Below are 13,715 nucleotides of genomic sequence, written 5' to 3'. Positions count from 1 at the left end.
CTATGTAAAAGGAAAACCTGAGACTGGATTTTGGATGAAGGTTATGGGTATAGGAAGCAGGATGATGGCATGGTGAACCATGCAAGTCTACCATGTAACAATTGCCTGGTAGACTAGTAATTGAAAATTAATACTTGGTTTTGAGCCTCAGTTATTCTCTTAGTTCCTGTAAATGTAAAAGGGGCTAGTGATATCTACCCACCCACTTCGCTGAAATTATTTTGAGCTTTAATATTTACAATGTGACACATAGAAAGCATACAATAAATAATTATTAATAGCAGCCAAGAATAAAGTAACTTATGTACTGTGTTCATGTACCAGGACATACTATTTTGTGAATAACATTTTCATTCTTACAATACTACTTTTTAACCTTGGCTCATACATTCCATGTGTTTTGGTCATTCAAATCTAGAAATGTTATTAATTCTGTCTCTATCCTTGCATGTTTGTGTGACTGAAAAATATAAAATTATGAGTGACCAAGAGTGCTTTTCATGTGAGCATTTTCTAGCTTAGAGGAGTGACAGGCTTTTTTTTATATATATATACTTTAGATGAAGGTTTACAGAGCAAACAAGTTTCTCATTAAAAAATTAATACACATACTGTTTTGTGACATTGGTTGCCAACCCCACAACATGTCAACACTCTCCCCTTCTCAACCTTGGGTTCCCCATTACCAGCTTTCCTGTCCCCTCCTGCCTTCTGGACCTTGCCCCTGGAATGGTGTGCCCCTTTAGTCTTGTTTTGTTTTATGGTTCTGTCTAATCTTTGCCTGAAGTGTGAACCTCAGGAGTGACTTCATTACTGAGCTATAAGGGTGTCCGGGGCCGTCCTCTAGGGGTGAGGAATGACAGTCTTGATATACAACACAGGATTTTGGTGAATTTCTGCTTTTAGGCATAAAGAAGCCTAAAAGACAAATATGTTGACTGATAAGCTAACCAAAAGTCTTTCCTGAGTAAATTAGTACATTTACAGAATGTTGTGGGGATAACACTCTTTCTTCTCTGTTTTTGCTAACCTTTATAGAAATTGAGTAATGCTGGTTATTCTTCTGCAGTATTCTCAAGTGTACCTTTAATTCATGTGCATTTTGATTTGTACCTCTTCTGACCCTTCTGCAGCCTTGTGAACAAGGACGCCGTATGAAGCGAATCCACGCTGTGGCAAACATTGGCACAGCTCTCAAGTTCCTTGAAGGAAGGAAGGTAAGGGAGAAAAAGAAAAGAAATAAAAAATGTAAAGAGGACATGGAAACACATGAGCTTTAAATATTGCCTCTAGGGGAAAAAAGCACTGCATATAATCTGTAGAATGTACACATACTATTGTGAGATAATTTTAGATTTAGAGAAAAGTTGCAAAAAAAAAAAGTATAGAGATTTCATGTATACACTTTACCCATTTTCCCCTCAAGTGAAGAACTTATACAAACATAGTACAATTATCGAAATCAGAAAATTAAAATAGGTGTGGTACTATTAACTAAAGTGTAGACATTAGTCGAATTTCATCAGTTTTTCCCCTAATGTCCTATTTCTGTTCCAGGATCCAATCCAGGATTACTCCTTGAATTTTTTTTCAATTGTGGATTAGATGAAGGTTTACAGAGCAAATTAGTTTCTCATTAAAAAATTGGTACACATTGTTTCATGACATTAGTTGCCAACCATGCGACATGTCAACACTCCCCTCTTCTTAACTGTGGGTTCCCCATTTCCATTCCTCCAGCGTTCCTGTCCCCTCCTGCCTTCTTGTCTTTGCCCCTGGGCTGATGTGCCCATTTAGTCTAGTATACATAGCTGAACTACATGTATCATTTCTTGTTTTATAGACGTGTCTAATCTTAAGCTGAAGGGACTCCTTGTATTTAGTTGTTGTATCTTCTTAGTGTCTTCCACTCTGATAGTTTTTCATTCTTTCTTAATGACCTTGACATGTTCAATAAGTGCTGATCAGTTATTTTGCAGAACGTCTCTCAATTTGGATTTGTACGATGGTTTCTCATGATTACAATGAGATTATACATTTATGGCAAGAAATCCAAGGCAGTGATTGATATGTTCTTCCCAGTGCATCACATTAGTGGAGATAAAATGTTGATATGTCTCATGATTCATTTTAACCTTGACTACTTGGTTAACGTGGAGTCTGCCTTGTTCCTCTATGGTAAAGTTACAATTTTTCCCTTTATACTTGATAAACATCTTAGGGAAGACACTTGAGACTATGCTAGTATTCTGTTTCCCCTCTAATGGATTTTGGCATCGATCAGTGGATATTGTCTTCTGTGATTATTACTGCACTGTTTGCCTAATAGTAATTTTGTATTTCCCTCATTCCTTCTATATTTATTAGCTGGAATTCTGCTATAAAGAAGAGATGTACCTTCTTCCCCATTTATTTATTTATTCAACTACTTGTTTCAGTATGGAGACATAGATATGTATTTTATACTATAGTTATAATCCCATGCTACTATTACTATTACTTCATTGTTGCTCAGTTTGTTCCAGCTTTGGCCATTAAGAGCTCCTCCAGGTTGGCTCCTACACCATTTTTCAAGCACTTCCTTGGTTTCTCGATCTACAGGCATTCCAGACTTACCTTACATTTTCCATGTCCCAGTCATGCAATCAACTACTTCTCCAAGGAGCTTTGGTTCCTTTTATTGGAGAATGGTATTTAGAAATCCAGATCCGGGTATCAGGTGTGCTCATTGCTACTGGACACTTAGCTGTCATTGCTCCTAGGCCCTCTCAGTCGACAGTGCTAGGGAATATCTGTGTTTACCTACCCATGTATATATACAGATAGCTAGGTTTATCAAGTATCCCTGGGTGGCCCAAATGATTTACGCTCACCTGGTAACTGAAAGGCTGGCAGTTCCAGCCCAGTCAGCAGCACTGCAGAAGAAAAGTTCTAGCAATCTGCTTCTGTAAAGATTACAGCCAAGAAAACCCTAGGGAGCAGCTGTACTCTGTAACACACAGAGTATCAACTTGGCGGCACAAGACAACAACAAACATGTTTATCTATCTGTCTGTGTATCTCTCTCTGTCTCTCTCTATGCCATTAGTTCAAATTGATACCTCTGATTCCAGTCCAACCCCTAAGGTTTCTTCTAGCCTTCTCTCTTTTCTTATTTGTTACTTTTTTCTCTGAGAGAGGTAAAAAAGAAAAGAAAAAAAAAAAAAACCTAGCTCTTATTGTCGACAATATATTCACTTATTTGTTCAACCCTAGTATTTACTGGGTATTTTTTTTTTTTTTTTTTTAATAAACATAAAGCGAGCCCTGGTGGTATAATGGTTAAGCACTCCACTTCTAACCAAAAGGTCTGCATTTTGAATCCACCTGGCAACTCTATAGGAGAAAAGACCAGGCAATTTGCTCCAGGAAACCCTATGGGGCAGTTCTAGTCTGTCATATAGGGTCACTGTGAGTGGGAATCGACTCAACAGCACACAACAACAAAGTATACACATAAAGTAGTTTCAGAATTGTTAACCTATACTCCTGTGGGAAACAGATTTACTAGCTAGAGTACAGTATTTATGTGCAGTTCTTTTTGTCTTTAGCACTGACTTTTCCAAATTTACTTGTTAGCTCTTTTCTTGCCCACCCCCTTGTTATTCATTTGTAATCGAGTTAGGTTCATTCGTTACTGTTTAGAGTCCATGTTGGGTTACCCCCACATCCTGGTTGGTTTTATGACTTATTTATTTTGGGAAGTATGTGAAACATGACTGTGGCTCTAAGAGGAAAAACTGAGCTAAGAGAAGGGCCACTCTCTCCTTACCCCTATGACTGTTCTTATTGCCCCCCACCCCCATAGCTCCCTTTCCCCCTTCTAGGTAACCAGTCTCTCTTCTTTCTTATGTATCCTTTCTGCATTGCTTTTGCACAAATGATCAGGTGCATGTGTATTTTCATACATCCCCTTCTTTCTTACATAAAGGATAGCTATTTTAGATACTCTTTTGTACTGTGCTTTCTTTCATTTAACAGTAGACCCTGAAAAATCACCCCAAAGAAGTTCATAGAAGCAGTCCTCATTCATTTTTTATAGCTGCATGTTATCCCATTGCCTGGATGTACCATGGTTGACTCAACCATTCTTTTACTAATGAGTGTCTTAGGCTGGATTCTCTACAGAAGCAAAGTCTGTGAAGTGCATATATATGTATATTATACACACACACACACACACACACACACACACAGATATGGAGCCCTGGCGGGGCAGTGGTTAAGGTGCTCGACTGCTAACCAAGAGGCCAGAGGTTGAAACCACTAGCGGCTCCAAAGGAGAAAGATGTGTCAGCCTGCTCCAGTAGAGATTTACAGCCATGGAAACCCTATGGGATCACTAAGAGTTGGAATTGACTTAATGGCAGTGGGTTTGATTTTGCTTGGGATCTATATATATATATGTGTGTGTGTGTGTGTGTGTGTGTGTATGTATGTATAGATAGCCCTCATAGTGCAGTGGTTAAGTATTCAGCTGCTAACAAAAAGGTTGGCAGTTTGAATCCACCAGCTGCTCGTTGAAAACCCTATGGGGCAGTTCTTCTTTGCCCTATAAGGTCACTATGGGTCCAAATCCACTTGACGCCAGTGGCTTATATATATGTGTGTGTGTGTGTGTGTGTATATGTGCCTGCACATGTGTATATATATATGTGCATACATACGTATATATATAACCCATTGCCATTGAGTTGATTCCAACTCATAGTGACCCTATAGGACAGAGTAGAACTGCACCACAGAGTTTCCAAGGAGTGCCTGGCAGATTCAAGCTGCTGACCTCTTGGTTACCAGCCATAGCACTTAACCACTACACCACTAGGGCTTCCATATATACATACAGAGAGAGAAATTTATCTCAGGGAAATGGCTCACGCCGTTTTAGAGGCTGGCAAGTTCCGAAGTCCATGGGTCAGGTGTTGATTGGAAGCTTCTACTGACTCACTTGGCTGCAGGGGTTGAGGAACCCAGAATTGGCAGGTCAGATGACGGGGTGCTGGCTCACAAGTCTGTGGAGCTGGAAATCCCATAGTTGGCAGCTCAGGCTGCTGGCTCAAGTCCCAAGAACGGGAGATCAGATGATGATGAGCCAGAAACAGGATTCAGAGCAAGCGAGATTTGCCACAACATCTGTATATATATATTGAGTAGAGGCCACACCCCCGGGAAGCTCCCCTTACAACTGATTGGCTGATCCCATCATATCGCATCATGAGGTAATTACATTATATCACAAAATGGTGGATATCTACATCAGATCACAAAATGGAGGATAATTACATGATACTGAGAATCATGGCCCAGCCAAGCTGACACATAAATGAAGTTGTTTACAATATTTTGTAAACACAAACAATGCTGCAATTAACCTTGTGCATAAGTGTTTTCATATTATTGGAGGTGTATCTTCTGATTGGTAAGAAAGTTTGATGGTCAAATCCAACCAGAGGCACTTTGGGAAAAAAGGCCTGGTGATCTTTTCTGAAAGATCACAGCCATTGAAAACTCTGTGGCGCACAGTTCAACTCTGACACGCATGGGGTCATCAGGAATTGGAACTGACTCCATAGCAACCTTTTTTTTTTTTTTTTGAATCTTCTGGGTAGATTCCTAGAAGATTATTACTGGGACAAAAGGTAAGTGCACATATAGTTTTATTAGGTTCTCTTGGTGCAATGCCTTAGCCTCTCCTTACTTGTGGAAATTCAGGAAGTCTGTATTTGACAATACCAAAATCCGCTTTATAAATGGAACCCAGATACTTCCGGAGAACAGAAGAATTCCATTATTTCCTTCTGAATCTAAATGCACTGGGTTAACTCATTTACCCCACAAAGGTTTACTGGGTGCCGTCTACAAGAAAGGAACTCTGGAAAATACAAAAATGAAGAAATTTAGATTTTGCCCTTGAAGAATTTACGTTTTAATAACTTTGTAGTGTAGTAAATCAATATAAAGTTTAATCAATCATATAAACTTCCTGTCCAAGAGACATTCCAAGTATTAAAACGATATAGGAAAGCAATCTTTTTGTGCAACCTTGCAGTTTCCTGATCCCTCTAAATTCATTCTTGTTTGAGCATTCCTCTTCTTCCTGACCTCCTCCCATGAGTGTTTCAGAGAGAGCTGAATGAAGCCTTGCTGAGTGGGATATATAGAATTCTTCAGGTTGCTCATTCTCCCATCTCAGCTGTACTTCCTTAGTGTCTTTCATTCTGAGGTAAATTTATTTGCTAGAATGTGAAGACAAAATTCATCATGATTAATGGAAGTCTTGTAGAAAAATTTAATGACACTCGATGAAAGTCATTGCTTATAAAGTGGACCTGCTTTTTCACAGAAAACATATTTTCACAAAGTCCATTTCCACAGAATAAACCTAAGTACCGAAAAAAAAAAAATTTAAATAATCAGGTTTTAAATACGACACCGGTAAGGGCAGAAAGTGATGCATTGAATCCCAAACAAAATCCAAGGTCTTTCCCTTGTGTCTCCATAAATTCTTTAACCTCTTTTAATTTCAAAAAAAAAAAAAAAATTTCTGTCTGAAACATTTTTCAGCCACTCTTGCTTGCAGTTCTTAATCCTATAGGTTCACAGAGTATTTGGCTGTGGGGAGGAAGGAAGTTTTGAAGGCTCTTTGGTGCCCTCTGTCTTACTATTCAGTTTACTGATTTACAAGTTAAGAATTTATGTCTCAATTAAACTTTCAAGAATTTCTCTTTGATGTTTATACTTATTCTTCCATTTCAATGTATTTCTTTGGGGGGGTATTAGAAAATTACATAGTCCTTGAATTCTTAATTAGCTTGGTTTAAAGAATAATGAAAGCGCTCCTGAAGTTTGTGGTGCAAATGGTTAAGCACTCAGCTGCTAACTGAAAGGCTGGCAGTTCGAGTCTACCCAGAGGTGCCTTGGAAGAAAGGCCTGGCCATCTACTGAAAAATCATCCATTGAAAGCTCTGTGGAGCACAGTTCTACTCTGGCACACATGGGTTTGCCATAAGTTGCAACTGACTCGAAAATAATTTTTTTTTTTTTGGTTCCTGAAATTTTACTGAGAAAAAGCCCTAACATTGTGTTTAATTTTTTCACCTGTTTGTAGGGCTATTGAAATACATTGTTGACACGTTAGTATCTAATGAATAGATCCATCATGGCTGTACACAGTACACAAGTTGCTTTCTCCATTGAGATGTCAGGTGAACCTCTCTAAACAATAATACAGACCATCTGACCACCTAGCTCTTGCCATAGCGTAGACCAGCGGCATAAACTCAGTTTCCTATGAGGTCCCAAATGGAGCCAGCGAAAGGTTACCCATGGTGGACAGGAGGACTGAGCAGCCCCAGGCCCTCACTTGAAGAGGGTGGCAAATGTTCAATTGAAACTCTAGTTACCTCAGTGAAACAAAGGCACACTGAGCCCAGGTTTTCCAATTTATCAAGAAAAGCCAGTAATCTGGATTATTTATCGATTTATTTTTGAAATTTACTCCCAAATAATTGAAGTATTTTTAAACATTCCTGAGCCTATAGTTTGCAAAGTAAAACATCTCCAGATCACATGGGCCAAGCACAATTGTCTAGTCCAGTAGTTCTCCAACATTAACGTGCATCAGAATCACCTGGACGGTTTGTCCAAACAGGCTACTGGGCTCTGCCTCCTTAGTTTCTGGTTTAGCGAAGAATGAAATGAAGCCCCAGATTCGGCATTTCTGATAAGTTCCCAGGAGCTGCTGCTGCTGCTGCTCCTCTAGGAACCACACTTTGAGAACCACTACTCTTCTGAAAGCCTGCCCTGGTGGCTCAGCGACTAAGTGCTCGGCTGCTAACCAAAAGGTCCGCGGTTCGAACCTACCAGCTGCTTCATGGGAGAAAGATGTGACAGTCTGCTCCCCTAAAGATTTAGGCCTTGGAAACCCTACAGGGCAGTTCTGCTCTGTCCTGGAGGGTTGCTATGAGTTGGGATCAACTTGATGGCGATGGGTTTTTGGAATCACCTGAAACATCTTTCTGCTCTGGTTTTATCCATCAGCATGGTTCCATCCTCTTTCTGGCTTCTTGAAGTTTTTCAGTCTTTTTGGATATCTTTCTATTGCCCACCCCAGCCTCCTCAGGTATTCAGAATTTATTGTGAATTCAGTGGGATTTTGCAAAGGAGGAAAGGTGAAAACCTGGGCTTAGCAAACTCATCACAAAGTCGTTTTTAGGATAAAAAATGATTATGAAAAACACTTTTCTTCAAAAATTGAGCGAAAGGTTCTTTAGGCTCTATAATAAATTGAACAAATTAATAATGGAGAACAGTTAGAGATAGGTTGGGGTAAGAAATTCAAGTTATATTCAGTTGTATTTTTAAAAAGAATGATGTACAAGGAAAGGAAAATAGTCTATCCTCTAGGGAACTCATGAATCACATGATAAGAGCATTTGTTATCAATTTGTGGTTGATAGATACTAATAAGGGTGTAGAGAAAATTCTGGAGAAGATGTAAACTAAACTGAAACCAAAACCAAGCCCAAACCCTTTGCCTTTGGGTCAATTTCGACTCTAGTGACCCTATAGGACAGAGTAGAACTGCCCGTAGCGTTTCCAAGGAGTGCCTGGTGGATTCGAACTGGCGACCTTTTGGTTAGCAGCCATAGCTCTTAACCACTATGCCACCAGGGTTTCCAGATGTAAACTAGAGCCATCGAAATTGTTATAGAAACTGTAGTTGGCTCTATCATGAAAGATTAATGCACTTTGGTGTTCTTGATTTTCTGTAAGCATGTATTATACTGTACCAGGTTTAAAATCAATAGATATATAAGCTTATGATTGATGGCAATTCTCTTTTTTTTTTGTCCCTGAACTTGATGAATGAATTTGATCAGTGAAACAACTACCACATGGGTATATTTTCACTCTACCTCTCTGATGTAATACTAGTAAATTTAATTATTCAAGTGTAAAGTATTTTGGGAATGATTTTGGATTGGATAAATGTTTTCAGAGTAAACCGTTTACAATCTTCTGAGCTTTATTATTAACAACACATCTAATGAAACCTTGGTTGAAAATCATTGAGCTCCAATTCTACCGAGTACTTCATTGTCTTGGTCTAGTTTGCTGAGGGTTTGTGAAAAGGAGAAGGAGCAGTCATTGACTGCGTCCTATAGAGATGATATTTTGCTTGGACCTAGGAAATAACTTCTTTTTTTTTAATAATTGAGAAAACAGTGAAATGAATAATTGGGAAAGTGTGTAGACGGATTGATATCTACCCATAATGCTTTATAATTATCCTGATCCAGTTGTGGGCAACTGAACCCTATTACTCTCTTCCTGTTTTACGAAGTCCTGATTTTCCTTTATTCGTCTTCAGAAGGTATCCTGAAAATCATGCTCGAGATTTACTACCCACGATTTTTTCCCTTTGCACAGAGAATGCTGATTTTGAAAGTTTATCTATGTATATGTATCATCTTCTCCTTTGTTTTTCATGTCAGTCCATGTACAGAGGATCACCGGTTAGTACAAATTTTAGAATATTTAACTCCAGATTTTTATAGGTAAAAGAGAACCTAAGTTTCATGCTATTTGGTAACAAACTTCAAAGTAAGTGCATCTTCCTAAACTGCTCCTCACGGTTTCTTTTAAGTTCCAGTCAACTTCTGAATGTACAGAATAACCTTTTCTTTATTTTTCCGCCTGGCATTTTGTTGGTAATTCTTTGCATGATATCATAGTTTTTAAACTTGAAACAAAGGAAGTGCTCGAAATTCATTTTATATTTTTGTTGTTGTGTACCTAATGGATGCCCCTGAAATTTTCACTGCAACTGTGTGCTTGTTGGTTTTTATGCTCACCATGCTTACTCTTGTGTACCACTGCACAGGCATGACCAAATCTTACTCATGTCTAATAAAGTCCTAATTAGTGCATAAATAAATGAGTCGTAATCTTCTGACACATTACTAGTCCAGTTTTTCTTTTTAAACAGATTAAATTAGTCAACATTAACTCCACTGATATAGCTGATGGCCGACCCTCCATAATTCTTGGATTGATATGGACCATTATTCTCTATTTCCAGGTATGGTATTAGAGTTCCTTTTCTTGTTGATAGCATGTCATGCAGGAGGGAGGGATAGACATTTTAAGAATGCCCTTATTTGCCAAACCTTCAGTGCTGAGACTCAGTTTAGCAGAAATATGGCCTTCATACATACCTTGCTTTTTTGGTAGAGGAAGAATTTTCTCTTCTCCCCATGTGAAAGTGTTGTACAGAGAAGCCCCCTTCACCAGAGAAAATCCAGCAGAGGTACACAAACTGCTAAGTAGGCAAGATGCAATGGAGCTGAAATACAGGTGTAGAAAAGCTAAGGAGAATTCTTTCTTCTCTGCAAAGGGAGGCATTCTGTGTTCCAGTAAAACCAGAAGGAGAGACGTTAACTTGCCATTTCATCCAGAATCATTACCTAGAGAGAGCGTGTTTTAACTACTAGGTTTTATTTTATTAATTCATTCATGTATTTAACAAATATTTATCCCTGTATAAAAGTTGCAGTTCTAGATGCAAAGAAAACGCACACAGGAATAAGACATCACATGTGCCCTTGAAGAGCTTACGTTGTGGCAGGGTGTTAAGATACGTATAGATATAATCAAGTCATAAGCAGGCACTTAAAAATACCAATAGAAAGAGCTTATGTATATAATATGTATTTATACACACATACATACTGTAATTTTCACAAATAATGTGCCCATATAAATAACGGGCTCACACATATAATGCACATTGCATGCCTAGAAAAATAATGCATGAGGGAATTGCTTGGTTGGCAAAAAAAACATAACCTGTGCATTATTTGCATAAAAATATGGTATATAGAGAGAAAGATCACCTAAAACAGTGCCGATTAGGAAACACTTCATGGAGGAGGGAACTGTCACGCATGGTTACGGTTTTTACAAGAAAGAGAAAGTGGCAGCAGTAGTTGTGCAGGTGAGGGTATCCCTGAACACAGGTAAGTGGGGAGGAAGACTGCAGTGTCTGCATGGAAATGAAAGCAGTTTGTGTGGCTGAGATAGAGGATGAACGATAAAGGTGGGGAAGATGGCTTCCTGTTGATTGTGGGGGGTCTTTAATGTAAAATACGAAGTTTAACTATGAATTGCCTCTCATGTTTTATCTTATATCCCTGTATATTTTGGGCAAGAATCTCCAAAGAAGGAGTATAATATGATGACCTGCTACATATATTTGTAGACACATATTCCCCAGTGTAACCAGACAGCATTCTGTACATCACGTAATAGTATTAAAACCAAAAAAAGTAAACCCGTTGCGGCCGAGTAGATTCCAACTCATATTGACTCATATTGACCCTATAGAACAGAGTAAAACTGCCCCATAGGGTTTCCAAGGAGCGACTGGTGGGTTCAAACTGCTGATCTTTTGGTTAGCAGCCAAGCTCTTAATCACTACACTACCAGGGCTCTGTAATAGTATTGCAAATGTTTAATTACTGATAGTGCAACGGTTAAGTGCTTGGCTGCTAACCAAATGGTTGGTGGTTTGAACCCACGGAGCTGCTCCATGGGAGAAAGACCTGCCAATTTGCTCTTGTAAAGATTACAGCCAGAAAACCCTATAGAGCAGTTGTAACCTGTCACATGAGGTCACTATGAGTCTGAATGGACTCAATGGCACGTAACAAACAACAACCAAAAAAAGTACAATATTTTCAATGGGTTGCACAGTGTGTCAGATGGAGACTCAGTAACAACAGCGTTGAATTGATCTTCAGGTACCCTGGGTTCTTGCATTAGCCGTGTTTTCAGATAAGGAACTTTTCTGAGCTTTAATTTATTCACTTGTACAAGGTTCATGCATTTGAGGGTAGTTAAATTATGTGATGGCTGAGGACTGGCCCCTTCAACTCAGGAAATTTTGATTACGTGATAATTCAATAGTTCAAATTACTAACTGCACAATTAAGTGGACATTATCAGGATTTTCTGTGTGGTTGTAGAGTTAAAGTAAATCATTTTTTGTTGGAAAATTTTAAGCCTGGAAAAGAAAAATGTCTGAGGAAAGAAGAACAAAGATAATTCTTCTTTCTTTCCTGATGGTTAACTGCACACAGATTGAAGAGCTGACCAGCAACCTCCCGCAGCTGGAGTCTTTGTCCAGTAGCACGTCCTCTGTGGATAGCACCCTCAGCGCAGAGACCGCCAGCCCTCCCAGTAAACGGAAGGTGGCCACCAAGGTCCAGGGAAACGCTAAGAAGGCTTTACTAAACTGGGTTCAGTACACAGTAACCAAGTAAGTCCTGAGTTTAAGTTCAAAATTCTTAAGTAATTTTGGTTACCAGCTTAATTCGTGATTGTGCCTCGGAGTGACTGAAACTTGAAGAGACAATGGAATGAATGATCTTGCTTTAGCTCTTGTTTCACTCTTTCTTTAAACTAAAATATAAACACAAATCACCACTAATACATTAGGAAAATGCTGTAATAAAATTAACTAACTCCCTTCTTCATTCCTCATTCATGTTGTGATTGGGCCTGATGCATTAAATTGATCAATCCCTACACTTTGATTAGTTGCTTGAGGGCTAGTTCTATTTAGGTCCTGGGTTAGAGTTTTTGCTCCTATTAAATAGTCTTTTCAGAAATAAATTAGAGGTTCAAACGTGCATATTTCTTCAAAAGACCTTGGGTTCTATTTAGTAATAATGTGAGCTAAAACTCACATTCTAAAATAATTATTTTGGTCTTATTTTCTGAAGCTTTTCTAGTAATTTTCTTTTTTAATTTTCTGTCTTTGGTTACACCTTTTATCTGGCATGAGTCAGAATTGACTCGATGGCAATGGATTTGGTTTTTGGTTTGTCTGGCATATAGATTCCTTTGTCAGCTCCAGCTTTATGGGCCGAGAATTTGCTTCTAGTTTTCAGTTTCCTACCAAGCTCAATGCAATTACATGTTTATACATTTGTGGTATAATGCTGGAGAAAAAATTGCTACTCGAAACAAATATCTTCTCCTAGCAATTTTAATGGACTTGTCAATTGAGCATACTGATATTTTTTGCTCAGTGGTAAGGCCACTTCACATAGAAAAAAAAAGCTGTGTTTATTATTTGTTTTTCCTGAATGACATGAAAAATTGACTCACTTCCTGCCTTGTTTTGCCTGCCTAGAACTGAATCTGATTCTCTACTTTTGGAAAACAGTTGTAAACATGTACTTATCATTATAAAATATTGAGGTACCAAAAATAGGGTGTTCTATTTTTAAAGCAGTTGAAGAGCAAAAATAAGGCGAGAAAAAGATAAACATAGAGAAGAAGCAATTAGTGTTACTAATATATATGCAAGTTTTATTTAGCTGGTAAGTGTGTAGGTGGTTTTCTAATTTGGGGTGTATTTTTATGATTCGAGGTGCCAGGAATATTTTTAAAAGCAAAGCTTTGTAGCTTTTTAGAATCTATAGTAGGCATCAAGTAAAAAGCCCTGCCCACATTGCTGGTACATTGTTTGCATTCCATTTACAGAAGGCATTACTAATCCCTACTGGAGCTGAAATGGGCAAGGAGAGGAAAAGGGTTTGGTAGGAGGGACTGGTGACCACATGGTATGACCTGTGTCATGATGCTGTTGCAATCAAACTTTGTGG

The 13,715-nt window shown here is 38.6% G+C and overlaps 1 protein-coding gene across 11 annotated transcripts in view; it reads left to right on the top strand.

Annotated features, from left to right (window-relative positions):
- The window catches only part of SYNE1 (spectrin repeat containing nuclear envelope protein 1), a 556,892-nt gene that overhangs the window by 129,881 nt on the left and 413,296 nt on the right, over positions 1-13,715 (top strand). For all 11 annotated transcript variants that reach the window (XR_010323142.1, XM_064292282.1, XM_064292277.1 and 8 more), the window contains exons 5-7: positions 1,134-1,217; positions 10,031-10,123; positions 12,183-12,361. Coding sequence is in view for 10 of the 11 variants with exons in the window: in XM_064292282.1 (XP_064148352.1) it covers positions 1,134-1,217; positions 10,031-10,123; positions 12,183-12,361 (356 nt within the window). In the remaining variant the exon portion in view is untranslated. The remainder of the gene's footprint in view (positions 1-1,133; positions 1,218-10,030; positions 10,124-12,182; positions 12,362-13,715) is intronic.

This window comes from Loxodonta africana, chromosome 1, assembly GCF_030014295.1.
Source record: "Loxodonta africana isolate mLoxAfr1 chromosome 1, mLoxAfr1.hap2, whole genome shotgun sequence".
Taxonomy (NCBI): domain Eukaryota; kingdom Metazoa; phylum Chordata; class Mammalia; order Proboscidea; family Elephantidae; genus Loxodonta; species Loxodonta africana.
This window is presented reverse-complemented; position numbering and strand designations above follow the sequence as displayed.